General features: G+C 49.0%; 1 protein-coding gene across 4 annotated transcripts; it reads left to right on the top strand.

Annotated features, from left to right (window-relative positions):
• Window positions 1-7: 7 nt before the first annotated feature.
• On the top strand, window positions 8-27,729 carry USP21 (ubiquitin specific peptidase 21; the record flags this gene model as incomplete). Of its 4 annotated transcripts, none has more annotated exons than XM_081840955.1 (15): window positions 8-206; window positions 5,417-5,510; window positions 6,500-7,310; window positions 8,480-8,572; window positions 12,740-12,799; window positions 15,283-15,406; window positions 16,217-16,328; window positions 16,452-16,589; window positions 19,294-19,358; window positions 19,788-19,891; window positions 21,099-21,185; window positions 21,463-21,541; window positions 24,599-24,706; window positions 24,814-24,928; window positions 27,501-27,729. In XM_081840955.1, the coding sequence occupies 15 exons, from the start codon at window positions 8-10 to the stop codon at window positions 27,589-27,591; spliced, it is 2,280 nt and encodes a 759-aa protein (XP_081697081.1). In that variant the 3' UTR covers window positions 27,592-27,729. The 4 variants fall into 4 exon arrangements, with proteins under 4 accessions (XP_081697081.1, XP_081697082.1, XP_081697083.1 ...); XM_081840958.1 differs by lacking the exon at window positions 8-206 and adding an exon at window positions 638-780; XM_081840956.1 differs by lacking the exon at window positions 8,480-8,572.
• Between the last annotated feature and the right edge of the window lie 265 nt (window positions 27,730-27,994).

Genomic DNA, 27,994 nt, shown 5'->3' with positions numbered 1-27,994 from the left:
AGGGAGGATGAGCTGCGCACGCGCAGGTCCCGTCAGTCCGTCGTCTGCGCGCGCGGGGCCCGAAAGGCGTGCCAGCGCCTGCGCGTTGGAGCCGCGCGAAGCCGGCCTCGGCCGGGCAAAAGCGCGGAGTGCGGCGGGGAGGGGGGAGGAACAAAGATGGCGGCCCGTGCTGCAGGAGTTGTTGTTGCCATGGCGTCCTGCAGGAGGTGAGGCCCACACACCTGAACTCCTTTGCGGCACCGGGGGTCTGTTGCGGGACGGGGTGGGGTTTGAGGGCTGGGGGGGGGTGAGGGCCGTGGGCCGTGTAGCACGAAGGCTTAAGAAGAGGGGGGCTCTAAAGGCTCGGTTAAAAGGATGCTGTGGGGGCTCCTCTCCTTATTTGAGTCGTGGGGCCGGCTGTGGGTCTGCATGGGGGGCACAACGCGACATAGGTAAGGCCCACCTGCCTAGATGCTGTCTAGCGCAGGCGACATTCGCACGCTGTGCCTGTATAACGCGAGGGGAGGGGGAGGGCAGGGAGCACAATTTGACATTATTATGTAATCGCGGCATAATAATATGTGGGGTGAGTCTTGACGGGGTGGGGTTTGTGGTTTTTATTCGGGCGGGGGGACGTCTCTCCCCAGGGTCCTCGGTGAAGGGGGTGGGGAATGGGCTTCTCATGGGGGCTCTGGACTGCGAAGGAGAAGGGGGGCTCTAGAGGTCGGCCGATGAGGCTGTGCCGCCTAGGAGTTGGGGTGGGCTCTTGGTGACAGCAGGAAGACCCCCAACCACTATGGAGTAAGTGGGTCTAAAGTGTGGCTTGGAAGTAAAACAATTGGGGGGGGCTGTTCTGGGTGTCAGTATGCTTTTTATGGCACTGGTCTTCAGCTGGTGGGTTCGGGGACCCCGCTAGTGGGTCACGGCTTGTTCCAAGGTGGGTTGCAGCAGGAGCACAGACATCATGCAGATACACGGTGAAAATATTAGGGAATGGGTCCCAAAATGTATGGATGTGTTGAAAGTGGGTTCTGGGAGTGAAAAGGTTGATAACTACTGTTTTATGAGATGCATGGACAAGGGCTACTAGGAAGCTGCCTCTTGAGAAGGACATCCTGGCGAGGGCAAAACCAACTTCATCTATCTGCCAGTGGAGGATCAGCTGCTCCAGTCCTTGATTTTCCTCTTCCCTCCTCATTCCATTTTCCTTTCACATTGTGTCTATTGAATTGTGAGCTAGTGGGCAGATATTGTCTTATCCTTTAATTTACAAACAGTGCTTAGAGAAATTTAGGAGCTTTGATAATGATGATAATATAGGTTTTAAAATAGGGAAGGTATGGACTGTCTTTTTAAATGGGAAGATGCACCCCAAATCAGAAGATGGATTTGTGTTTTAGGTGTTTAGATGTGTTTTAGGTGTTTAGATAATAGATGTGCTTTAGGTGTTTAGATATATTATTGGGTTGTATCCAGGGCTAGTTCTACCCATAGAAATGAATAGGCATGGCTAATTCAGTTCCATTTCGATGAATTTACTCTGAGTAGAAGTTGGATAAAAACCTAGTATTTAAATGGTGTATATGGCAGTGTCATTATCTGGCTTTATGGTGTTTCTGAAGATTTGGTCAAATTCACAGAAAAGGATAGAGCTCTGAGTGTCTCTTTGCTGCTGCAAGATATGGCAGTAGTAAAGATTTGAAGGATTTTTTTTTAATGGTGAGGTGGAGGCCGCTAGGTGTCATGGCTTCAAACAGGGTTAGACATAGGAGAGGAGAAGGCTGTTGAACTTCCATATCCAGTAGAGGTGGAGAACCTGTTAGGCCCTCCATATGTCATTAGACTACAACTTCCATCATCCCTGATCATTGTCCATGCTTGCTGGGGTAGACGGAAATTGGAGCCCAGCAGCATCTGGAGGGCCACAGATTCCCCATCACTGGTGTACAGGTTGAGACTACCTTTGAATTCCCCAATGCTGAGGACAAACATGAGGGGAAGATTGTTGCTGCTTTAGCCCTGGATGATGGAAGCTTTCTGGAGGGACCTGGCTGGACAAAGTTTGTACAGTAATCCAAGTTTATGCCTGACATTGGTGGGCGTGCTCTATCTCTCCCAATAACGTTTTGCATGTCAATGAAGCTTTGGAACTCCCAGGGGATGTCTTGTTTTCCATTTCAGCCACGGTGAAAAGAAGCAATAGAGCAAAGGGAAGATATGAGGACCAGTGGTGGTTGTCCTCAAGGAGCACATCTGTGATCCTCCAGATGTTAGACTCCAACTCCCATCTTCCCTGGCCATTGGCCATGCTAAGAGTTGGATTCCAGTTAAGTTGTGGGGGAGGGAGACACAGATGTAGACTGGCTGATAATAAAGAGAACTCTGGGATTTTTGTGTATGTAAATAATAAGCTTCTAGAAACCTTGGCTTGAAGCTTGAAGCCTGCTTGTGGGTTTCCCGCAGGCAATTGGCTGGCCACTGCGAGAACAAGATGCTTGACTAGGTTTTGGCCTGATCCAGCAGGCTCTTCTTTTGTTCTTCTTTTGTTTTTCATAGAATTGTAGAGTTGGAAGGGACCCTGGGAGTCATCTAGTCCAACCCCCTGCAATGCAGGAATCTCAACTGAAGCATCATTAGATGGCCATTCAACCTTTGCTTCAAAAACCCCAAGGAAGGAGAGTCCACCACCTTCTGAGGGACCTACACAATTTTTGTTCTTCTGTTGCATCTCCTGTGTCTGTCTCTATTCATTCCTCTTTCCTCTGTGTTCCTATGAATATTTTAGAATATAAGCAAAGGACCACTCAGGCTTCTTCAGTGTCATTTATATAAATGGGACTCTCTGTATATAAGTAAATGAGAATGTGTCGAAATTCTGTGTGCCGAGAAAAGCTAGATTCTATAACCACGGCAGAAATTATGCTGATAATACATTTGCATATTCTTTTTTCATCTACTTTCTCTTGCTTCTGCTGTGTAGTGACAAATACCGTAACTATACCGGTTACAGAATCTTCTCTTCTCCTGCTTGCTTTCAAGTCTTACTTTGCAAAAAAGGAAAGGTTTTTCTGAAGGCTAGCTCTTTACTTTGATCCCCTATTCTGTGGTTGGGTGGAATTTGTGTGTCCCAGCCTGTTTCCTATGTGGCTCTTGAGGTCTCAGTGGGCATAGCTCTGTCTCTCATAAGAAGAGCCCTGTTAGATTGCACTAAAGCTGGGGCGGGGGCCAGGACCTTATGACCTCTACATGTTGTTGGACTGCAGCTTTCATCTTTGAGTCCAGTACCCTGCCTTTCCTAGTGACCTGCCAAATGCTCCACAGTCGGAGCATGAAGGCATCGGTCCTCTGCTGCTTATTTTGTTCCTCAAGTCTGCATAATTCATGTAATTCCCATAGTTCTGCTTAAGCAGGCCTTTTGAATTTGGCACAGAAAATGGGTTTTCCCTTGTTTTTAAATATGTCGCTCAGAATCTTGTTGCCTCTGTAAAGACCTCCTTGAGTTTTGATTTCCAAAGAATTGTGATTTCTAAAAGAATCGCGCCCGGAATGCAGAAGAAAACCCCTTTGGCCAATGGTAGCAAAGGAAACTGAAGGAGAACCTCTGATGGAGAATGGCTAGCCAGCAGCTCTCTGAAGCTCACAAGCAGCTCAAAGAGGCAATAGCCCTTTCCTGTTCTCCGCTTCTTCAGCAGCTGGTATTCAGAGGTATACAGCCTCTGAACTCCACTAGCCTTCGTGGCTGCTACCCATTCATAGACTGGTCCTTCACGAATGTGTGTAAATGCCTTGCAGTACCACCTAAAGTCATATAACTACACAATTCCCTAAAGCTGTTTGGCTGATACCACTGTGGCAGAACTTTGGGACTGGGGGCCGAATGCGGCCCTTCAGGCTTCTCTGACTGGGCCAGGTTGCCTCTGGCTTGCCAGGATGGAAAGATGTGTGACCTTTGCGTGGCCTACTATACAAAGTAAGAGTTGCACCCATTGCCCTGCCCAGTTTACCACTGACTCTGCCCTGACACTGGCATGTGGCCCCTGGAAGATGCCCCATGAGAGAATGCGGCCCTTGGGCTGAAAAAAATGCCTGACCTCCCTGCCCTATGGAGTGTTTGTGATTTTTTGGCCAACCTTTAGGTGTCCTGGTTATTGGAATAAAACCATTTAGGTAAGTAGACGCACATGAAGCTTAATTCATGAAATAATTGAGATGCAAATGCGAGTGAGCAGCGATGCTGCCTATTCCCCCTTGCTGCTCTCGAAGCTTGGAACTCCCTCCTAAATATGTACATGGCGCCACCTCGCCTCCCTTCCTTTGAATCACTTCTCAAAATTAATCCTTTTCTAAGGGATTTTACCTCCTGAATTCTTCTTTCCAACTTTAACCAAGTTTTAGGCCGATGTAACTGCATCTGTCCACAATTTCTCCCCCCTTCTTCATTTCTCCCATTGTCTCTTTTGGATTGGAAGCTCCTTGCAGACGGGCAACTCTCTGTACACCCCTCTGTGATTTACTGTACCCCAGAAATGGGAAGACTGTGGCCTTCCTGATTTTGCAGAACTACAACCGCCCTCATCCCTGACCACTGGCCATGCTGCCTTTGGCTGATGGAAGGGCCACAGAGTCTCTGGTGCTCAAAAGCTTGCACTGACTGGCCATACTGGGCCAGGTTCAAGGCTCTTAACAACTTGGACACCTCAGGGTCCACCTCTCCCTTGTATCCCTGCCGATCAGAGAAGTATTCAGGGGAGTCACTGGTCACTGTTAGTTTTAGTCCCCCCCCCCCCCATGGCTCAGATGCGCAGCATTTGGTAATGTGGGCCCAGTGGAACCTCCTTCTAGCCAAGGTCTGACAGGCCCCCTCCCTGCTGAACTTCTGTGCTTTCTGAATTGGGTTAAAAAAATAATAATCCAGCAGGCATTTTAATTTAATTCTGATTTTGTAATTTTAATTGGGTTTTGATGTCATTGTATTGAGATTTTTGTGTGCTGCACAGAGATGATATAATGGAGAGCTATATAAAATGTCTAAGCAAATGAATAAAAATGTGAAGGAAACACCCATTATGTTACAGGTACTCCCAGCCAGGTGGCCTTAGGCTTCGGTTTCCAAGGTTTTGACAATCTGCGTACCTCCAGAGCTCCTTTCACTCCGTCCTTGGAATGACGAGAACTATTAAACCTGTATCGCAGAAATAAAGCCAAGGTTCTCAGGAAGCCAGAAGCTGAGCTGAATCCTGCATTGTGTTTACAGACTATGCTCACCCTTGTTTCTGAGGAATTGGAGTTAAGATGTGGCCTCGGTTCCCCCTGAGATGCAGGGAAGCGCTTCCCTTTCCATTGGGACCACCTATCCTGGAATCTGGCTGTGGGGAGCATCTCTGAGTAAAGGCGGAGAATTTTACCAGTTTTCCTTTGCTGTTTTTTTGTCTTGCAGGGCATCTGCCAAGAGGAGCCCTCCTGCAGTCAGCCACCTCTGTGAGGTGTGAGCCAGGGGCCGGCGGGGGTGAGAGTCTAGCACTTCTTGAGAGGTGCGTTTCCAGCTTGCTGGGCTGGGGTCTTTGTGCTGCTTGGCTTTGTGCTGTCCATTTCTGTTGAGTGCCTGTTTTGAGGGGCTAAAAAATCTCCATGCCTTTATTAAATTGGAAACTGGGATTTCCCAAGAGTCTGTGTGCTCAGTCCTCTGAACTGACCTTTTCCCACAGTCTCCTGGATTAATTGCTGCATTGTTTTAATGTATATTTCACTTAAGGGTGTCTATATTGTAAGGTGATTGTGTAGTTTAATTAGGAATGTTTCTACTTCAGTGTTTTGTTTCCTTTATACACAGTAAAAAGCACAGAAGCCTATCCTGAACGTTAAGTGGTATATAAAGTTGTTAATAACTGATTCTATCCAGCTAAATCCTACTCAGAGCAGATGTACTTAAGTCAATGGACAAATTAGTAATAGCTATTTATTTCTCAGTTGGCTCCAACCCAGTATTAATAACCAGTAGCCTCATATTTGGCATTGCTCTGGAATGATAAGGAACCAAAAAACCAGTGCAGCTCTGAAAGGTTCAGTCTGCCATCTTGATTCCAAATGATGCCCAGCTGTATCCAAACAAAGACAAAAGCCTGGTCCTTGAGCTCTGGAGGAACCATTATGCCAAATTTGGTTATGATATCTTAGCAGGTATCCGAATGCACAGCCAACAAACATACAGTGGTACCTTGTTTTAAGAACAGCTTAGTTTATGAACAACTTGGATTAAGAACGCTGCAAACCCAGAAGGAGATGTTTTGGTTTGTGAACTTTGCCTTGGAAATAGAACATGTTGAGTGTGTTCCATTCGTAAATTGAGTCCCCCGCTGCTATGGGAAAGCAGGCCTTGGTTTCAGAACACTTTGGTTTAAGAATGGACTTCAGGAACAGATTAAGTTTGTAAACCAAGGTACCACTGTATTTCAAAAACGTAAGGTGAAGAAACAGACCTGACCGTTTCCCCACTTCCCGCTTTTGTTGCTTTTCTCCCCAGGGCCCTCCTCTATCTCCTCTCCGCAATGCCGCAAGCCTCCGAGCACCGCATGAGCCGGGCGAGAGAGCAGTCGGTCATCACCTCTCAGCCGAAAGCCACCTCCAAGCTCCCCAATGGACACCGAGCCCCGAGCCAAGAGCACCGTGGCTGCTCCTCCGCCGCCTCCAATGGACTTTCCGTGGCGTCCAAATTGCGCCCGTTGCCACCCAGGCCGAGCCCTCTGGATGACAGGGGCAAGAAGCTGGAGCTCGACCGAGGCCGGGCCTCCAAGCGCAGCGACACACTGCGCGCCTCTGCCTCCCGCCGCGGCCCCGTCAAGGCAGACCACGCCCTCAAGGTGCCCAGCTGCCCGCAGGCCGGCACCATCTCTGGCAGCGCCTCCTTCACCATGCCACCCGGCGTCCTCCTGGGCGGGCCGGACTCAGACCGCTGGAGCGGCAACCTGCTGCGCTCCAAGTCGATCAGCATCGGCGACCTGAGCCAGTCCGGCAGCCGCGGGGAGGAGCAGCTGAGTGCCGTGCTGAACCGGCTTGCTCTCCGGGACCGCAGCCCGTCGTGTAGCCACAAACACGGCCTGGGCGCCCTGGCCCTGAAGAGGAGCTCGTCTCTGCGGAGAGTCAATGTCACCCCCGGGGCAGATGGGAGGCCGTCACCCACGCTGCTGTCCGTCCGCACGGAGGGCTGCCCCAGGACTCGCGCCCTCGACCCGCAGGCCACGGAATACGCTCGCTCCCAAGACGTCCCGGTATCCACCAGCCCACCCCAGAGCAAGGGCCCTGTTCCGAGCAGGCTGGAGGAGAAGGCCACTGCTGTAAGGGACTGGCAAGGGGTGCCCAGCAATGATAATCTTTGGGGGAATGGAGGGCCCCAGGCTTTACAGTAGGGTACACGGTGTGAAGAAAGTAGATAGAAGGAATTTTATTAACCTTAGAATCCAGGGCTGTCTAGAAAACTGATTGGCAGTAGATCCAGGGGCAAACTGAAGAAAGTAATTCTCTGCAGCACATGTAGATTCACTTTTGGCATCTCTGTATTTAAGCAGTTGCCTGGGAGTTGTAGGCATGAAGGAATTCCCTGTGGCAGAAGGGTCCTGGATTCCTCTTCCGTCCTGCACCCCTCACATTTGTCCCTCCTCAGCCAAAATACTTTGCAGAATGCTTTCCCCTTCCTCCTCCCTTCCTCCCTGGCTGCTAAGAATCCCGCATCCTGGGTTTCCATACTAGACATGGAGGACCAACCTCTTAGCAAGATAGTGCTTAGAAAACAAAGTGTGGGATACTTACTATTTATTCAATTTATATTCCGCCCTTTATCCAAAGATGTCAGGGCAGTTCATAAGATAAAAATACAGGATAAAAGGACAAAATAGATAGTTAAAACCAAAATGAAACAATAACCCCCACCCCAAGAAACACGTTTAAAAGCTATAACTTTTGTGGCACTATGGGGGGTACGTTGCCGTGAAGTGCAGTCACAGTTGCCATTTTGGTTTGTCTTAAAGCAGGATTGGTGTAACCTGTGGCCCTGCAAATGCTGCTGAGCTCCAGCTTCCACTCTCCCTGACCATTGGCCATGCTGGCTGGGGCCTACCGGAGTCCAGCAACATCTGGAGAGCCAGAGGTTCCCACTCCCTCCTTTAAAGGGAGGAGATAAGACAAATTGGTGGATTGCTTTTGTTCATCTCTTGATCGCCTGATAAAGCTCCCATGTTCAGTAGCAGTATACCGCTGAATATCAAATGCTGGGGACAGGCTGTTGCCTTCACAATCTGTTTGTGGGTGCCCCAGCCTGAGCCGACTCAACCTCTGCTTGCATACCAGGACTTCTTTCTCTCCTCTCCTGGTGCATCCCCCCTAACCCCCCAAAATAATTGCCCCAGAGGGTTGCGTGAGCAGAAACTCACGCTCGCTGGATTTCTCTTGATGTTTATCCTGTCCGCTCCCGCTAGTTTTTAACTGCTTTGTTTCATGTTCCTCCCAGGCAGACATGCACGCACGCAGGACTCTCCTTGGCAGGCGGCTAAGTATCTCTAACAGAATAGACAGCCACAAGAGTTCCCAGCATTCCTTGGGGGTGAGTCTGGGGGGGGGGGGAGAGCACTGTAGTCGTTAAGCTGGTTTTAAGTGGCTCAGCTGCATTAGACACACTTAAGTGGGTTTATCGGCCATGGAACCTTGCAGGTTGTGCTTCGGCGAGTCGGACAGAGATCCTTCTCTGAGAATTCGCAGGAAGCCACCACCAAAGGAAGTTTAGGGGGACTTGTGGTAGTTTGCCTGGTTTAGATTTGAACTTCCCTTATACTACTAAGGCAGAATACTGGCCCTTCTAGTTCAGTATTGTCTGCAGTAACGGGCAGCAGCTCTTTGGGATTTTCCATCCCTACCTGGAGATGTCAGGACCATCTGTGTATAAAAGCAGATGCTCTACGCCACTGAACTATCCCTCCAAAAGAATAATAACCATTGAATGGGTTCCTGTAGATCTGCCCCTAGCTGTTTGCTTTCCCCTTTGCAAACAGGCTGCCTCTGTATCCTTCATATCAATTACTTACAGTCCTGTAAATACTGGCAGATGGCCAGCATGGATCTGGTTCCCCAAGGCAGGAGGGTGGAGTTCTGGCCTGACTCCCACCACATGCCAGCTGCTGGGAAGTGAGACAGCACAGGCATGGCTTCTTACAGCAAGGCGCTTTGGGTGTCGTTTGGGCGGCAGTGAGAAACTTAGGAAGCCTCTGTATACAGAGTTGAGTTTTATCGGAACTGACTCTTGAGGGTTTCAGGCGGTTGACATCCCCAGGTCTTCTTGGAGAGGCCAGAGATTGAGCCTGCAACCTTCTGCAGGCAAGGCAGATGCTTTGCCACTCAGCTGCAGCCCTCCTCACTCTCAGCAGTGGTCCAGACAGAGAGGAGGGCATAAGAAGCTGCCTTCTCTTGAGTCAGACCATTGGGCCACCTAGCTGCTCAGTATTGCATATACTGACTCCAGGATTTCAGGCAGGGATCTCTCCCAGTCCCACCTGAAGATGCTGCTGGGATTGAACCTGGGACCTTTTGCAAGGCAGACGCTTTTCCCATTGAGCTATGCCCCGTCCCCAAGGGGTGATGGCTGTTCATTGTGCTGTCACCCACACACATGGTTTTCTTTTCTTCTTTCTGTTTATTGCCTGGTGAAAATCAGTGAAGCTTTTTGTGGACAAACGTCGTTTCAAGGAGCAGCCTCTGCACAGTTGCATTGCAAGCGGCTTCCACTGGTCCATCTGCCCCTGTTGGAGCCATCTCAGGAGATGCCTCCTTGTGGCCTCTCCAACACTTGAAAGCAGGAGGCAGATGGGAGGGAGGGAAAGGAGACTTTTCTTTGGTGATGGCCTATCGAAAATCACATTTGTTTCCATAGAAACAGATGCATGGAACAAAATGTATAGAGTTAGCAGATGTCTCCCCTAAATCTTTTCTGAGTGCAGGCAGGGACGGTCTTTTATTGGAGAGGGTGGTGATGGCTTAGGGGAAGGCACATTCTCAAATGTGCCCATTTTCTTCCACTGCTGTCCCAAGCTGGCACCCTTTTGCTGAACCTGGACTGATTTAGGGGTAAAATGTCCACGCCCAGCTCCTAGCGCACTGTCTGCACCCAGTTTCCCCTGCTAGTGACTCTGGTCGACTCAGGTGCTGACATCTTCCAGAGTTGTAACGGCTAATTAATTCCCTGCGGCAGGGATTCTCTTGCGCAGTTTTTATAGGTCTGTGTAACTATCCGACTTGCCCTGCCCAAGGTAGCTTTTGGGGAACGTCCCATTGTGCCAAGGTGGGTTGGCCCACTGAGAAGTCGCCCGAAGCAGTTGCCCGCTGGGTCTTGGGGCTTTTCTCGAGGACTCTGCAGGGGCCTCTTGGGAAGGCTGCTAGCCGTAACCCTGGTCACCCTGAGCTGTGTATATTTGCTTTGGTTGTGTTTTTATTGTGCCGCGCCGTTCCCTCCCTGGCTCCGCAGTTCTCCGAAAGTGTTGCTGCTCCCCAAAGTAGCTCTTCCTGCTAATTAATCCCGCCGAGATGAGCCTCCAGGAGGAGCCAAGAATAGCCAGGGGAAATCGGATCAGCTAATGAGCTGCTGGCTTATAGGGACGTGAGGGAGGGCCCGCCAGTCCTTTTCCCCGCTTGGCGCCGCGCAGGACGAGGGCTGCGCCTCTTTCTCGCCGGCTCTTCAAGCGGGAACAGGCAGCGGGGGAGCCATGCCGGGGCTCCAGGGGGCCACTCTGGTAGAGCTGCCCCGGAAGCTGCACCGCACGTTGGCCACCAAGCGGGAGCTTCATGGCCGAGCGGCGGACATCTCTGAGTCCGTGGTCCACACGGCGGTGATGGGGCTGCTGCTGATGACCAGTGAGGTAACCCCCTCCCCCAATCTCTCCCCGTTGCTGCCACTAAGTTGATAATGTCTGACGCGGCTTCATTGCGTGGCTTTATTGTACAGAGGTGCCCTGAGCCTCTTTCTCCGTATCCTTTACCTTTTACCTTTTTGGTTCTTTGGCTGGATTTATACCATTCCGTTCCATATGGGACAGTTTTCATTGTAATGAAGGGTGATTAAGAAACTTGGCTATTAAAAAACCCCTGCTGTTTGCTGGGAGAATTTGAGGAACAGGGAGCTTTGGCCTATGGGACAAGGCTGCAGCTGAGAAGAGCGTGGAAAATGCTTTTCCTTGATTTCATAGTGGATGAGAGCAGCGCTTGTTGAATTATTTGTTTCTGACCCAGTAGTTGCCTTTAATTCTGGCCAGCGACTAGGGACCCAGTTACAATGTTTGTGATGAGATGTTTCCCTCCTTCTCCTCTTCCGCCCACTGCAAGAAGAGGAGAGGACATTTTTAATAGCTGTTTGAAAGAGTTTTTTCTTGGAGGATCTACCCTGTGAGAGAAACCTGCATTTGCTGCAGTTCCCTTCTGTATTACTAAATTCATACCCCACTTTTTCCTCCCAAAGTTGTCCAGAGTGGAAAACACACAAGCAAGAAAACAATCTGAACATCTTAAAAACACCACTCCAGTACAGATGCAGGCCTGCTTTTATTGCACCACACAGCTATTTAAAAATGAAGAGGCTTGGTCTTCTTTTGCAGTTGGTCTCCCTGATCTCAAGCTCTTCCTTCCCTCCACCACAAAAAAAGGAAACTGAGAAAAGCAACCAGTTAGTGATGTTGCTGGGATGAAATGGCTGTAGATCAGGGCACAACCTTCCTGTCAAGGGCCAGTGGTCTAAAGAAGGGGTTGGCAGGATCTGTGGGGCTGCTGGACTCCAATTCCAGACGCTGCTGGACTCCCATCAGCCCTGGCCAGCAACATCTGCAGGGCCACGGTGTCCCCCTTCAGCGGATACAGCAACAACTTCATATGCTCATACAGTTCTCTTACATTGGAAAAGTCCATAGTTCAGTTGATCAAGCCCTTCAGTCCCTGGCATCTTTAAGTGGAAAAGATTCTGAAGCTCTAGAAAGGCATGGCAGTTGGTGTGGAGCCTTTTGGGTCCTCTGGATGTTGCTCAGCTGCCTCCCATCAGCCCCAGACAGCAGGACCAATGTTAGGGAGTTGGATTCCAACAATGTCTGATCCCAAAAAGGTCTGAAGGATGCCTGATTCCCTCCCCCTGGAGCTAAGGAAGGATTGGTATCCAGACTCGTTTGGGGGCATGCAGCTCCTGTTTCAGAACTTCTTGGTTGCAGTCTTAAAAAAATGCCCCAAGGGTGCCTCCCTCCCTCCCCCTCTTGATTGTGTTCAGATTTCCTTCCTGTCACGGCAAGTCGCACAATATAATTGCGTGTATTTAAATCCTCAGCGGTTACCGCTCAAGCTAACCTGCTTCAGAGCCGCTGTGATTTGCTCACTCCTTCTCTGCTCGAGATGACTAGGTAGGGGAGCTGGAACTCCTCCACAGCTGGAAGGGAGAGGTGGATTGATTTGAGAAGCCTGCAAAAGGCAGCTTGGCCAGAAACTGCAGTGGAACGACCCTTAGACCATTGAGAGGATTCATACTGGGGGGTGGGGAGCTCTGGCAATGCCACAAAAGAGACCTGTGCCAGTCTTTGGGTTGGGATGCTCACTCTGTATGTGTACTTAAGTACGGATGTATCTGTCCATCCTGCATGTGGAGACGTGAGACGAGACAAGCCTATTATTCCCGCTGTCACAGCACACAAACCATCCCTCCCTCTCTGTCTCTCTCGTTCACTCTGTCTGTTGTTTTTGTTTTTTCCAGACGCATCACACTCTCCTGCTGGGCTCTGGGCACATAGGTCTCCGCAACCTTGGCAACACGGTAAGAAGTGGGCGCTTAGCCTCCCCAGCCCCAGGTGAAGAGAACTCCCCCCTCCCCCCCCGCATAAGGGACTTGTCACAAAGGTTTCTTTTGAAAGGCCCCAACAATGTGCAATTTTTGTTATTCAAAAGATGCCTTAAAATAACCGGCATTGAGAAGTCAAACTTGGTAGGAGGCGAGGTAGCCGTGTCAGACTTGCCACAATGAGAGCAGCAGAAGTGATGTCTCTTATTGAGTTTGTTGTGCATGTGTTGCAAAGGTGGCAAATCTTTTCTGGGTTGGTGGGTGAGATCTGCATCTTTCCCACCCCTGGAAGGCCACATTTGACAGGGGGGTGGCGTTGCCCACCTGCCAGTTGCCTGGATCCGCAGTGGCATCTTGCGATGCAGCGCTTTGAAGCCGTGACTGTTGGGACTTGAAAGCGTAGCGTGGGGCTGTTTGAAAGCCCTTTTGCAAACGGCCCCAGCTGCTCTTTAAAACTCCAGAGGCCACATTTGACAACCTGGTAGGCCAAGATCGGCCTGTGGGTTCCCCACCGCAGATGATTTTGACCTTTCAGCTTGTATGATGTGTGCATATTCTGCACAACCGCTCTGTGCCGTGTACAGAAAACAAGTTTGGAATTCTGCATCCAGGTGTTGCTGAGGGAGGTGAGGTTGGGTGGTAGGCTCCACAAATGTTCTGCACTAAGCACCAAAATCAGACGCAGGACCCAGCATCTTTGGAAACTCGGTGGGATTTTAGGTGCTGCCTGAAGGCAGCTTGCAACCCTGCCGCTTCAGTCCCCGTTCCTAACCCTTGATCCCCTTCTGGAAGTTGTGGGAGCCTAGCAACAAGGACACAGACACCCAGCAGCTGTGCCAACCCCAGCATAACTAAGAGCATACGCTGTGGTTGGTTGCTCCAAAATGGCAGCACACTCCTGTTTCCCACCACCACCAGGAGGGGAAAAGGGGAGAGCAGGATTGCTGGCTAGGAATATGGGTGTTTTATTGCATTCTGCACTGGAGCACTAGGTAGCTGATGTGCAGTTCACAGTTGTTCCCCCTCCTGTCCAGGCACTGACTCACCCCAGGCCTTCTTTGCTCCAGCAAGGTTTTATTTATTTAAAGGCATTTAAAAACAGCTTTTTTATTACAGTCGTACCTTGGATCCCGAACGCCTTGCAAGTCAAACATTTTGGCTCCCAAACGCCGCAAACCCGGAAGTGACTGTTCCTGTTTGCAAACTATTTTTGGAAGCCAAATGTCCGATGGGGCTTCCGCAGCCTCTGATTGGTTACAGGAGCTTCCTGCAGCCAATCCAATCAGAAGCCGTGCTTTGATTTCCATCTGTTTTGGAAGTTGAATGGACTTCCGGAACGGATTCTTTTCGACTTCCAGGGTACGACTGTATTATTATTCACTAAACAGTGTGCAACATAAAAACAATGGGTTGTAGCCAATGCAAATCCTATTCAGAGTAGACCTATTGAAATTAATGGACCTAAATTAGGTGTGTTGGTTTTTGAAATATTTCTTACTGTGTTTTCAAGAATAAAGAAATACATCAGTGGAGGAAGTTACCTGTTGAGTAAACTATCGTATATATCCATGTATAAGACAATTTGTTTTTCCAAAAAAATAATGTCAAAATTTATGGGGCGTCTTATACACGGATAGTGCCGAGGGTGTACTGGTGATTGGTTGTTGCCGCGAGCAGGAATGTTTCATTGGCGATAGGGATGTTGATTTGTGTATGCGGTGAGGGCTGCTGCTGATAGGCTGCTGCTGTGGCAAGTGGCCAGTTGAATGGCAGTTGATGGCGGGTGATTGTTTTTGCCCCCCCCAAAAAACCCCTCAAAAACTGGGCAATCCGCTCCAAAAAAAGCTGAACAACTGAGGACAACTGTCCGCAAAAAACCCCTCAACAACTGTGGGGCACCCCACCCCCATTTTCTTAAACCTGAGTCCCCAAAAGGGGGCATCTTATACATGGGGGCATCTTATAGATGGAAAAATACGGTATGTTGATACAATTGCATTACACAATTGTACTTCCCTCAGTCAGCAAACAACCATTCGCAGAGCCTTTGTAACAAACTAACTAAATGAAACAAAACTAAATCTCCTGCCCTGTTGGTTTCCCCCCCGCTCTGAGTTGGACCAACATTGGATACACCCCAATGGGAGGGGGGTTTATTCAACTTGTTTTTTCTCAGAGTAGACCCGTTGAAATTGATGGCAAAGACAAAGTAACGGCATTCTGTAATACAAGGGTAAGGACAGAAAATGTCTCGTTTTCAAGTCCCCACCCTGTGATGTTCTGCAGAGTGCTGTGCTGGAGGTAGAATTTCCCCAGCTGATTTAAAGGTTCTCCTGGGACTATGCAGGGGCAGGTGACCTTTCAGGTAGCTGCATCCTGTATGTCTACACACCATCCCTTTTGGGGGAACGGGAATGCTGCAGGCCATGATGATACCCCCACTGAATCTCCCCCTCCAGTGCTTCATGAATGCTGTGCTTCAGTGCCTGAGTAGCACCAAGTCCCTGCGGGACTACTGCCTCCGTCGGGAATTCCGGCAGGAACAGCCCAGCGCTCTGCGGACCCAGCAGGAGCTGACCGAAGGTAAAGGGGGGAAGCAGAAGGACCCTGCCCTGCTTTTTCTGTTGTTGTTTTTCTTCCTGTCGGCAGAGTCGGTTATGTAACCAGATCACTGTCTGAACGAGCTTCAGCTAAAAAGGATCCTTGTAGTGAGCCAGCAATCTAAATTGGTCTCTGGAGGGCCTTAATCCAATCCCGGTTGACCACTATTATATAAGTACCTCTGCCTTGAACAAAGTATTATATAATTAGAGGACCTAATTCCAGCACTGTCCTGTCCTGTCCCTTTCTCACCTGCGAGGTATTCATAGGCCACCGTCTCTGGCCTTCAGCTTGCAAACATATTACAGGAAACACCTAAATAAATATTGTGGGACAAACTGACCAGGCTTGTAATCCACAATTTTGAGGTGTAGGGGGGTGGAATGGTGGGACAGGGAGAGGATTATGAAAGTCACTCCTAAAGGAGCGGGCGTTTGATATTGCATTGTGTTTGCACATCTTTTTCCATTGCTCCAGGCCCTCCTCTGACCCCCTTGATAGTTTTCCACCAGCAGTATCTTTGAGCCTGTCCTGTTGGGAGGGAGAGGGTCTAGGTATGAGTTCTGCCTCTGCCACAGTCTTCCCTGTGCGGCCTTGGACAGGCCACCTACCTAACTCCAAGCCCCAATTCCTCATTTGTAAGACAAAACCAGGAATGGTAGCATATTTGCCGTGTTTTGAGGAAGAGGAAGCAAGATGAAATTTGCTGAGTGTTTTCCCCAGTGTAAAAATGGAGAAGGAGAAAGGGAACAACTCCTTTATTTTCTTTTTTTGTGGCTCTTCATTCTCCAGCCTTTGCAGATGTCATTGCCACTTTATGGCACCCCGATTCCACGGAGGCCGCCAACCCCAGCCGCTTCAAAGCCGTCTTTCAGAAATACGTGCCATCTTTCACAGGATACAGGTGAGGCAAGTTGGGGTGCCCATTGCCTTATCCCTGCCCCAGTGCGGCTGCACATTTCTTACCCACCCCAACATTTCCCCCACCCCGGCCTGCCCAACGCTTCTGCCTTTCTTCCCTTTCTAGCCAGCAGGATGCTCAGGAGTTCTTAAAATTTCTCATGGATCGGTTGCATGTGGAGATTAATAGGAAAGGGCGCAAGACTCCCAGCATCCTCTCTGACGCCAAGCGACCCTCAGTACTAGAGGACACGGACGCCTTGAGGTGAGTGCAGAAAATGTGGTGCCGTCTTGTGAGCTGTACAGAAGAAACTGCTCTGTACCACAAATCGGAGCATGCTTCTATTTTTTAAAAGGGAGAGGGCAGGGATTGAACCTGAGACCTTTGGCTTGTGAGGCGGGTGCTCTACCACACAGCTACAGTTCCTCCCTGAATGTGTCAGGCTGATGTATACCAGGTCATCTATCCCAGTACAGTCAAGTTGCATCATCTGGGAATTTACTTACACAAATTCAGCTTTACATGCCCAGCTGCGGCTCCATTCCAGCCTTTTTCTTCTGCCTCCATTTTTCTCTCTCTCTTACTCACCTCCCCCCCCTCCCTTCTGCTGCTCACTTTCACATGGGGGAGTGAGGGGAGGTAGCAGAAACATGGGGGAGGCCTCCCCATGGGACTTCACCACCAGCAGCAGCCAAATGAAAAGTAACTTTGGCTATGCATGGTTTTCACATATATATGCAACACCTGGAACTAAACCCTTGCATTTGATGCAACTTGACTGCGATGTCTGCTGCTAGTGGCTCTCCACAGCCTCAGGTTTTGGGCAACTCTGCTATCTAAGAGCTCTTATGTTTTGTTACTGTTTACAGTCATATCGCGGGTTGAAGTCGCTTCAGGTTAAGGCTTTTCGGGTTGCACTTGGTGGCGACCCGGAAGTAACGGAGCGTGTTACTTCCGGGTTTCGCCGCTCACGCATGCACAGACGCTCAAAATGATGTCATGCGCGGAAGCGATGAATCGCAACCCACACAGACGCGGGGTCGCGGGTTGCGTTCGCTTCAGGATACGAACGGGGCTCCGGAACGGATCCAATTCGCATCCAGAGGTACCACTGTATGTAAAGTGATTGTTTGAATGATGCCAGTTTCTACTGTTGACACAATATATGCCGCTTTTCAGCCAAAAGAGACCCGCAAGTCCGCTCACAAAAGAATAGATAGACAAATGCCAACACAAATGATAAAAATTCAAAATAATTAACATTTGAAGAGTGTTTGACTACGTTCGTTTTCCTGCCAAAGAGGCAAAGAGCATTCCCTACACACACAAAATTGAGAGCAAGATCAAATCTTTAAGCAGCGGCTCCTCCTTATAAGAGTCCCAGTTAGGGGGCAAGGCAGGTGGAAAAGCTTGCCCGGGTTGATTCCAGGAGTCTTTCCCATGGCTAGAGATCCTTGGAATTGGATCGGGAACTGCTACAGTGGTACCTTGGGTTAAGTACTTAATTTGTTTTGGAGGTCCGTTCTTAACCCGAAACTGTCCTTAACCTGAAGCACCATTTTAGCTAATGGGGCCTCCTGCTGCCGCTACACCGCCAGAGCACTATTTCTGTTCTCATCCTAAAGCAAAGTTCTTAACCTGAAGCACTATTTCTGGGTTAGCGGAGTCTGTAACCTGAAGCGTATGTAACCTGAAGCGTATGTAACCCGAGGTACCACTGTATATGCAAAGCACAGGCTCTGCTACTGCTTTATGGCCCCCTCCCCTAAACACCACCTCAGAAGAGAGAGGAGATAATGCTAGAAGGGGCTTCCCAAGGAAGCTGAATGTTGGAAGATTCAGGACAGACAAAGGAAAGTCCTTCACTCAGTACAGAGAGTTAACCCGTGGAACTCACTCCCACAAGACGAGCGGTGGCCAGCAACTTGGATGGCTTTAAAAGAAAAGTAGGCAAGTTCATAGAGGAGAAGGCTCTCAATAGTTGCTGGCCACGGTGTCTGTGTTCTCCCTCCACCGTCAGAGGCAGTTGCTGGGAAGCGCAACTGAGGAGAGTGCTGCCACTTGCAGGCTTCCCTACAGTGAGAGCAGGCCTTGATGGGCCTTCTGGTCCTGCAGGGCTTTTCTTATGTTCTTACAATGGGCTCATATTTCTCGGTCCAGTGGCCTGTCCTAGTGCAGGGTGTTTCTGACCTACCTGGGCTAATGTGGTGAACAGTTGGGCCTGACCTCCCAGTGTAGCTGAACTACTAGCAGCGCTCAGAGTGTGTCTGAGCACATAAACGCTGGAGGCTGGGTTTCTAGTCACCGCTTGAAGCCTGATTCATACTTGCATCTCCATTGCTCAGTGCAGAGCTTGGATGTGAGAATTGCCATGCTTGGAAAGCGTTTGTGTGTGGAGGAGGTGTTTGATGAAATCTTCCCTGCGGTGACTGGTTGTTGCTTACTTAATAATAATAACTAGCCGTTCTGTAGCACTCCAGTTTTCAAGTGACATTGCAGACACTCTCAGGTAATTTTTACAACACCCCCGTAACCTGGACTGGTATCGTCACACCCACGTTTCAGATGGAGTCTGAGACTGGCTTGCCAAAGACCATCTAGCGAGGTTGCTCCTGAGGCAAGATTTGAACCAGGAGCTTACAGGTTCCCAGCTCAGTCTCTTTCCCCCATGCCAGCTATCAACTTGCTGCCACTGAGCTTCCAAATTTCAGGGGTTGATAGGCCTCCAGTTCACCATCAGTGCCTGGGATTGTAAGCTCATCAGGGGCCTGTTTTGGCTTTCTTCTGCAGTGATGCATTGGTACTGAGGTTGCTGAATTAAAATAATAATCGTTTTGCAGGTGGGCTCTGCTTCCTCCTGTTCTCTGCCCCGGTAACCAATGCCCCACCTCCATCCAACCCTCTTCCACTTCCTGCTCATGTTGCTCACATTCTCCTCTTGGGTTTCTTTCCTCCCCCCCCCCCCCAGTGATGACGAACAAGCCAACCAGATGTGGAAGCGCTACCTGGAGCGAGAAGACAGCAAGATAGTAGGTGAGCAGGTGTTGTTTCTTGCACAACCTTGGACTGCCAGCTCCCATCATCATCCCTGACAGTTAGCCAGGGACTGATGGGAGATGGAGTCCGGCAATCCCTGCCGGGCCACAGGTTTCCCCCATCCCTGCCCTACAGCATGGGAATGGTCTGAGCTGAGCCATAAGGTCGAAATGATTTGCCTGTGACTAAGCCAGTCTAAGAATCGCCCACCTGGTCACACAGGAACATGAGGGCCACTCGAGGGTAGACCCAAATTTAAATGCCAGTGTGCAACTCCTACAGGGTGCTTTTGATTCCATCTAGTATCAGCTTGAAATGCTCCCTTGGAGCCAGGACGCATGAGCTGTAGCAGAATGTGCAAGTCAAACGCTGTTTTTAAGCTGGCCCACACAGTAACAGAAGCATTTCTTTCTCTCTCTGCGCTAGATCTCTTTGTCGGCCAGTTGAAAAGCTGCCTCAAGTGTCAAGCGTGTGGCTACCGGTCGACCACGTTTGAAGTTTTCTGTGACCTCTCCCTGCCTATCCCAAAGGTAGGCTCCTAGTGTCGTCACGGCAGGCTTCAGGGCAGATGCTGTTAAGTGACTGATGAAGCTTCCCTACAGCAAGTCAGATAGCTAGCCTGGCTAGCTCAGACCTGTCCACTAATATGACTGGTAGCTTAAGGGATCCTTTTTAACTGGAGAGTTAATCTGGGAATCCTCTGGAGTGTTTTCTCTCTTAACTGGTTAACTGGTCAAAGTATTGGGGTTTCCCCCCTATCCTGTAAGCCAGGAGTAGGGAAGGTGGGACTTTCCATATGTTGCTGAACTCCAGTTTCCATCATCCCTGATGACTTTATGCTGGCTGGGGATGGTGGGAGTTGGAGTCCTTTGAGCTCTGGAGGGCTACAGCTTCCCAATTGCTGCTGTGAACCACTTCAAGAGAGAGGGTTTTTTTATAAAAAAAAGAAAAGGTGGTGATTTAAAAATTAAGATTCCTAGTTGTCATTTTGTGTTTATCTACTCATGAGCAATGTCAGAAATGGGCCGCCCACCTGTCAGTCCCCTGTTGCTACACTGACATCAGGCGATGCTTCCTTTTGAAGCCCCAGTTGTCAGGACTTTGAAATGAACCGTAGGGCTTTCAAAGCCCCCCACGTTTGGTGTGGTGTAGTGGTTAAGAGCGGTAGACTTGTAATCTGGTGAACCAGGTTCGCTTCCCTGCTCCTCCACATGCAGCCTCTGGGTGACCTTGGCCCAGTCACACTTCTCTGAAGTCTCTCAGCCCCACTCACCTCACAGAGTGTTTGTTGTGGGGGAGGAAGGGAAAGGAGAATGTTAGCCGCTTTGAGACTCCTTAGGGTAGTGATAAAGCGGGATATCAAATCCAAACTCTTCTTCTTCTTGCAAACTACTGGACTGTGGACCTTTCCTATAATTTTCCAGTGGCTCAGAAGCAGCAAGAAGGAAAAGGGAGGGGTTTGGCCATCTGAGCAAAGGGACTTGACACCCCCTTGAGCAGGGGAGGTAGACGGAGCTGGGGGAGGAGAGGTTCCTGCACCCAGCTTCTGGGTAAATTTTGGCACTTGCTGGCCTGGCAGTGGGGCAGAGGGGCTGCCAGAAGTGGAGATCTTCATCCCTGCGTTTGTTTTTTACCTGTGAGCACCGATGTTTGTAAGCCTCCTCGAACGTTCAGCCTAATGGATAGGGTGGTGGTAAAGATGATCTTTCCAACCAAACCCTTGCCCTGATTTCACAGAAAGGCTTCACCGGTGGGAAGGTATCTCTGCTAGACTGCTTCAGCCTCTTCACCAAGGAGGAGGAGCTGGATTCTGAAAACGCACCAGTAAGTTCATCGTCCTTTTCTGCCACGTGGGTGATGGCATTAGCAGTAGCACCTGTTTTATTGAATTTGTGGTGTCTATTTGTTTAAATGATAATTGTCTCACTGTTTAAGAGGTTTTTTAAATAAAAAAATCTCCAGTGGTTTATAAAAGCTTTTACAGAAATAAAATGAAGTATAAGCATCTTCTTCTTCCCCTTCTTCTTCCCCTTCTTCTTCTTCTTCTTCTTCTTCTTCTTCTTCTTCTTTTCTCTCTCTCTCTCTCTCTCTCTCTGAGCAGGTGTGTGACAAATGCCGGCAGAGGACCCGAAGCACCAAGAAGTTGACCATCCAGCGCTTTCCTCGCATCCTTGTGCTACGTATCCTTTCTGCATTCTCCCTCTCCCCCCCCCCCGGCCCAACTTCCCCCAAGAATTGGGAGCCAGTCAGGGCTGCAGCTGGCGGCAGAGCGCCCAAAGTATTCTGTTTGTATTTTATCTGCAGGTGTAGAAGCCACTTTGCAACCAAAGGTTACCAAAGTGGCGTACAGAAAAATATCAAGTTGAAATCCCAACTCAGTAAACTACAAGGAACAATAGCAATTTCTACAGTTGTACAATTGTTGTCCTGTAGTATGACTGCGCCACACTGCAGGGAGAAAGTGGCTGCTTAGAACAGTCTGTGAAAAATGTTAAGATGGTCAAACTGGCCTACTTTTCAGGCTGGTTCTGCAGAATTACACAAAGTACTTGGAATAAGCGATACATACAGTCATACCTCATGTTATGTTTGTTTCACGTTGTGGCTTTTCAGGTTACGAATGCTGCAAACCCGGAAGTGTTTATTTCCGGCTTCGCCGCACGCGTAGAAGCGATCTGCGCACTTTGTGCATGTGCAGAAGCACACTATCTTTTTTTAAAAATACATTTTTATTACTTTTCCAACAAAATTAGACAATTTTATCCAAATTTTAACAAATAAAAAAAAACATTTTGGACTTCCTTCAGCTTCTCTGGTAATCATCCATAGTTATTCTTCAGTACGCATTCCCTTCGTTGTATTGCCATTTATCTTCCCTCCCCCTTCTATTTCTTTTTGACAATACATCTTAACTTTTACAGTGCTTTTTGAAACCCCACTAGCGTTGTTTGCACATCACACACATTTTTCAGATATTCCACAAACTTTCCCCAGTCTTCTGTAAACTTTTGGTCTCTCACATATCTTACTTTCCCAGTTAGTTTATCCAATTCAGCATAGTCTGTCAGTTTCATTGTCCATTCTTGTATCGTCGGTATTTCCTCTTGTTTCCATTTCTGGGCCAATAAAATTCTTGCTGCTGTAGCTGCATACTGAAAAAGTTTACAGTCCTTTCTTCTTATTTCTTTTCCTGTAATCCCTAAAAGAAAAGCTTCTGGTTTCTTTACAAAAGTATATTTTAACATCTTTTTCAATTCATTATATATCGCTTCCCAGAAACTCTTCACTTTCTTACACTCCCACCACATATGATAAAACGTTCCTTCTTTTTCTTTACATTTCCAACACTTATTACATGTCTTATACATCTTTGCTAATTTTACTGGTGTGATGTACCATCTATAAAACATTTTCATCACGTTTTCCTTCAATGCCATGCATGCAGCAAATTTTAGATTTTCTTTCCACAATTTGCAGAAGCACACTATCACGCTTCGCGCACACCCAGTAGCGGCACTCTCCTTACGGACTTTTCAGGGTGTGAATGGCACCCCGAAACGGATCACGTTCATAAGTAGAGGTACTGCTGTAAATCGAAATCGGATGCTTTCCTGGGTTTCCTAAGGAATTCGGGATTGGCTTCTTCTGGCCTCTAAATACGCCGCCGCCGCCAAGGCTATTCTGGCCTGGGTTTTCTTTTATGATGAAGCCTCAGGTTATGCTGCACTGATGTGTGTGATACTCGGGATCTTGCTCCTTTCCAGTCCTGCTGAGTTTAGGGGGGAAGGCAGGAGGTGCATTCTAGAGCAGTGGGACCAATGGTCAAAGTGCCCTCGCTGCCCTCTGCACAAGCATTACAGTCCTCCTCCAGGTTGAGTCCTGGAGAAAACTGTATACAGTGGTGCCCCGCAAGACGAACGCCTCGCAAGACGGAAAACCCGCTAGACGAAAGGGTTTTCCGTTTTGGAGGCGCTTCGCAAAACGAATTTCCCTATGGGCTTGCTTCGCAAGACGAAATGTCTTGCGAGTTCCTGCTGGTTTTTTTCCCTTTTCCCCCCCTTTTCCTAAGGCGCTAAGCCGCTTATCAGCTAATCTGCTGATAAGCCGCTTAACAGCTGATCGCTAAAAGCCGCTAAACCGCTAATAGCGCTAATCCGCTAAACTGTCAATGGGCTTGCTTCGCAAGACGAAAAAACCGCTATGCGAAGAGCCTCACGGAACGGATTAATTTCGTCTTGCGAGGCACCACTGTATAATAAAGTGGCTTGTGCAAGGTTTTGCAATACAAGGTGGATGCCAGAAAGCTGCTGAAGCCCACCTAGTCCCCTAGAACGGCTTGACGCATGAAGAGACAAATTTATATAATATATATTTCATTTCATTTATATCCCACCTTTGCTCCAAGGAGCTCAAGGTGGTGTGCCTGGTTGTACGCCAGTGTGGTGTCGTGGTTAAGAGTGGTGAACTCGTAATCTGGTGAACCGGGTTCGATTCCCCGCTCCTCCACATGCAGCTGCTGGGTGACCTTGGGCTAGTCACACTTCTCTGAAGTCTCTCAGCCCCACTCACCTCACAGAGTGTTTGTTGTGGGGGAGGATGGGAAAGGAGAATGCTAGCCACTTTGAGACTCCTTAGGGTAGTGATAAAGCGGGATATCAAATTCAAACTCCTCTTCTTCTTCTTCTTCTTCTTCTTCTTCTTCTTCTTCTCTCCTGACCCCGTTTTATCCCCACAACAACCCTGCAAGGTAGGTTAAGCTGAGAGGCAGTGACTGGCCTCTAAGGTCACTCAGTGAGTTTAATGACCGAGTGGGGATTTGAACCCAAGTCTCCCAGCACTTTTAATTGCTTCGCCATCACAGGCTCAAAACAAACATATAAGGATGGTGCTTAAAAAGCAGGCTAAACCCGTGAGATTCACTTAGATGCACACCTGCCATCAGGTGTAGAATTGGAAGGATGAGTTTAACTTATTTTTTATTAATCATTTATTTATACCACCTTTAGCCAAAAAGGTTTTCAGAGCAGCTTACAAAAACCAAATACTATCCCTGCCGTGTGGCTCACATTCTTAAAGGACATGACACACGAGGAAGAAAGGATGGGAGGAGGAAAAAACAAGCTTGAGTACTTCAAGTTATAGCCAGTTATATTGGTTCATGTGTTTTGAGAAACAGACGGTGAAAAGCAGGATATCAGTTTTGAATAAACAAAATTCTTTAACTCACCCTATCCCAGACCTGAACCGGTTCTCTACCACCCGTTACTCCATTAAGAAATGCTCCGTGTTTGTGGATTTCCCCCTCCAGCAGCTCAACCTGAAAGAGTTTGCCAGCGAAAAGGCCGGTGAGTTGGCGTGCCAGGTCTGGGCCAATCCCTCCTGTGCCGTCTCGGGGCCTGCTTGCTGGAGAAGGGGAAGTCTGAGCTCCTCCTGTTCTCTCTCCCTGTTCCAGGCACCCCTGTGTACAACCTCTATGCCCTGTGCAATCATTCTGGCAGCGTCCACTACGGCCACTACACAGCCTTCTGCAAGGACCAGTCTGGCTGGCGGGTTTACAACGACTCCCGGTGAGCAAAGAGAAGACGATGGCTTTCCTTTCCTTTCCAAATCTCCACTGCGCTGATTCTAGTCTAGTTCTAAGGAAGCTTTCCTAGATCAGAAGCAAGGGTGTAAACACTCTCCAGGGTTTTGCAGCCAAACGATGCTGGTCGGGCGATCCAAATTCTGCAACCCGGGTTCGAAATGCGTAATTTCCTTGTTGAGTAATTCTGGGGAGGAGAATTCCCCGGACACTGAAGGCTCTTCCATGCATCTCATAGGGAGATAGGGAGTAAGACCGTTGGTCCAGATCGCTCAATATTGCTGCGTCTGTCTACTATGGAGTCAGGAAGGTGCTCTCTCCAGGGCCTGCCTGGGGTTGGATGCAAAGGATTGAGCCTGGAACCTTGTGCATGTAAAACACGCACTGAGCTGTGGCCCATCCTCCCAAAAAAGGAACCTGGGATATATAGGAAGCTGCCTTGTATTGAATCAGACTGTTGGTTCACCTAGCTCAGTGCTGTCTGCTCTGACTGGCAGCAGCCCTCCAGGGTTTCAGGCAGGGGTCTGTCTCTCCCAGCCCTACCTAGAGACGCCAGGGATTGAACCTGGGACCTTCTGCATGCAAGGCAGATCCTCTCCCACTCTCATTCAGCCGCACTTGTTGAGGTTTCACACACACACACTCTCATTCACTCATTCACTTTCAGCTGTTTTGTAGGCATACGGAGTAGAAAAGTCCTTTTTTTTTCTTAAATCAAACCGTGAAGGGCAGGAAGCTGAAAACTGCACCCTGTGTCAGCATTTTCCAGCTCTACAATTCTGTGATTCCGCACCCGCTGTGGGACTGTGGCGCTCACCCAGGCCAGCTCTTTTATGGGTCAGAAGTCACTTCCTGAACCCTTCCTGCCTGTGGCCTGCTTCCTTGCACCATAAATCCTGTGCTCTGCTCTGGACCAGGATGCTAATATAATTGGGTAGCTGTACTAACTAAGTAGCTTAAGACACCTGTTCCTAATGTGTGCCCTGCTTGGCAAGGGTTTAAAGTAGGCCAGGCTGCTGCCTGAACACCCTTGATGCAGCCTTGCAGTCAACTGCAAAGCCATTCAAACCCGGCTGCCCTAGAACCCAAATTCTGCAGTGTCAACAGCTCAGTTTTGCAACCAATGCAAAACAACAGCAAGAGGGTTGTATCCAACGTAGAGTAGACCCATTGAATTCAACAGGCATGACTGACTAAAGTTCATTGTTTTAATTAGCTGACTCTGAGCAAGAGTGAGCAACCAAAATCTCTGGTTTTCCTCACTGGCATGTTCCCCCCCCCCCTGCTCTTTAGCATGATACAATCCTCTCCTGCTCATTATGGGATGCTGGACATTGGTGCCCTGCCCTCCAACCTCTCGGAGTCTTCTTTGGCCGTCACAGTGCTTTCTAAGATTTCATCTACCATAGCTCATGTATCACCACAAAATCAAAATGGCTACAGAAAAATAAGAACCTGGCAATTAGATTGATAAATTATCTGGCCCATGCTACACCCTGTGACTTTGGCTTTCTTCTATACACTTGGCAGTGGTTATTAATTTTATTTAGTATCCTCTACACACATGGAAGGGACGCGGATAGCGCTGTGGTCTAAACCACTGAGCCTAGGGCTTGCCGATTGAAGGTCAGCGGTTTGAATCCCTGCGACAGGGTGAGCTCCCATTGCTCGGTCCCTGCTCCTGCCAACCTAGCAGTTCGAAAGCACGTCAAAGTGCAAGTAGATAAATAGGTACTGCTCCGGCGGGAAGGTAAACGGCGTTTCCGTGCACTGCTCTGGTTCACCAGAAGCGGCTTAGTCATGCTGGCCACATGACCCGGAAGCTGTACGCCGGCTCCCTCGGCCAATAAAGCGAGATGAGCGTCGCAACCCCAGAGTCATTCAAACTGTACCTAACGGTCAGGGGTCCCTTTACCTTACACACATGAAAGTTTACAAAAGTACTGGGCAGGGAGGGGCGGCAGTGGGGCGGCAGTACAGGCGACTCCAAATTTCCAGTTGGTTCAAAATGCAATTGCTTATTTGACACTGGGAGGAGATCATATCACTGGGAGGAGATGTGATCTCAATACCATCAGCTTTGGTTATTTACTGGTTTCTAGACTAAATTCAAAGTGCTGGTATTAACTTCCTAGAACCAGCGCACCATAAGGGCTGCCGTCTCCCGTGTGACCAAGTCTGAAGTTCATCTTAAGATGTTCCTTTACTGTAAGACAGATGTGGGGAACCTGAACTGCAGCTCCCTATGAGCCCCAGCAGATGTGATCAGTGGGCAAGGATGATGGGAGCAGGGGCAGACTTTCAAATTTCACCAGCGCCCTTTGTGGATCCACCTCTTGCCTTCCAATCCGCTCAGTTCAGTACATTAGAGTTGTGGTGCGCTGCTCAGCGCCCAGTGTGGCAGAACTGGTCACTCTGCCTAAATCCACCTCTGATGGGAGTTGTAGTTCTGCAACATCTGGAGGAGTATCCCAGGCGAGTAAGATGAGCAGGCAAGTAAGGTTTCTCTGCTAATGTGCCATCCTTTCTCTCTCCCCCCCCCCCCGCCCCTTTTGCAGTGTGTCTCCCATCAGCGAGAACCAGGTCCCGTCCAGCGAGGGCTACGTCCTTTTCTATGAGCTGGAAGACATGCACTGGAAGAAGCAGTAATAGTATTGGAACCCAGCACTTTCGGCCCTGCCGCCCCTCTTACCTCATAGAGACTGGTGCTCGGGTCTTTTTTTAAAAAAATCATTTTAAAAAAGCGACGACGACAAAAAAACAACAACAATAAAAAAACAAACGACACTGTGTGGGGTTTGTTTCTACGAGTGACCCAGGTCATCCACTTCTCCATATACGTTCCCAGGTTTCCTTTTTATTCTATTTTTTTCCCCTCATTTGTTCTTTTTTTTAAATAAAATAAAAATCACCAGGTCTTAAGGCGGGATGGGAGCGAAGTGGTTGCAGGGCAAGGCCTGGCAGAGAAAGAGAGAGTGTATGTGTGGGAGCTTGTGAAGGGATGTGTGTGTGGCAGGAAGAATGCACAGAGCCTCCATTGTCCGTCCGCTTG

This window comes from Podarcis erhardii (genome assembly GCF_964252035.2).
Source record: "Podarcis erhardii genome assembly, chromosome: 15".
Lineage (NCBI taxonomy): Eukaryota > Metazoa > Chordata > Lepidosauria > Squamata > Lacertidae > Podarcis > Podarcis erhardii.
This window is presented reverse-complemented; position numbering and strand designations above follow the sequence as displayed.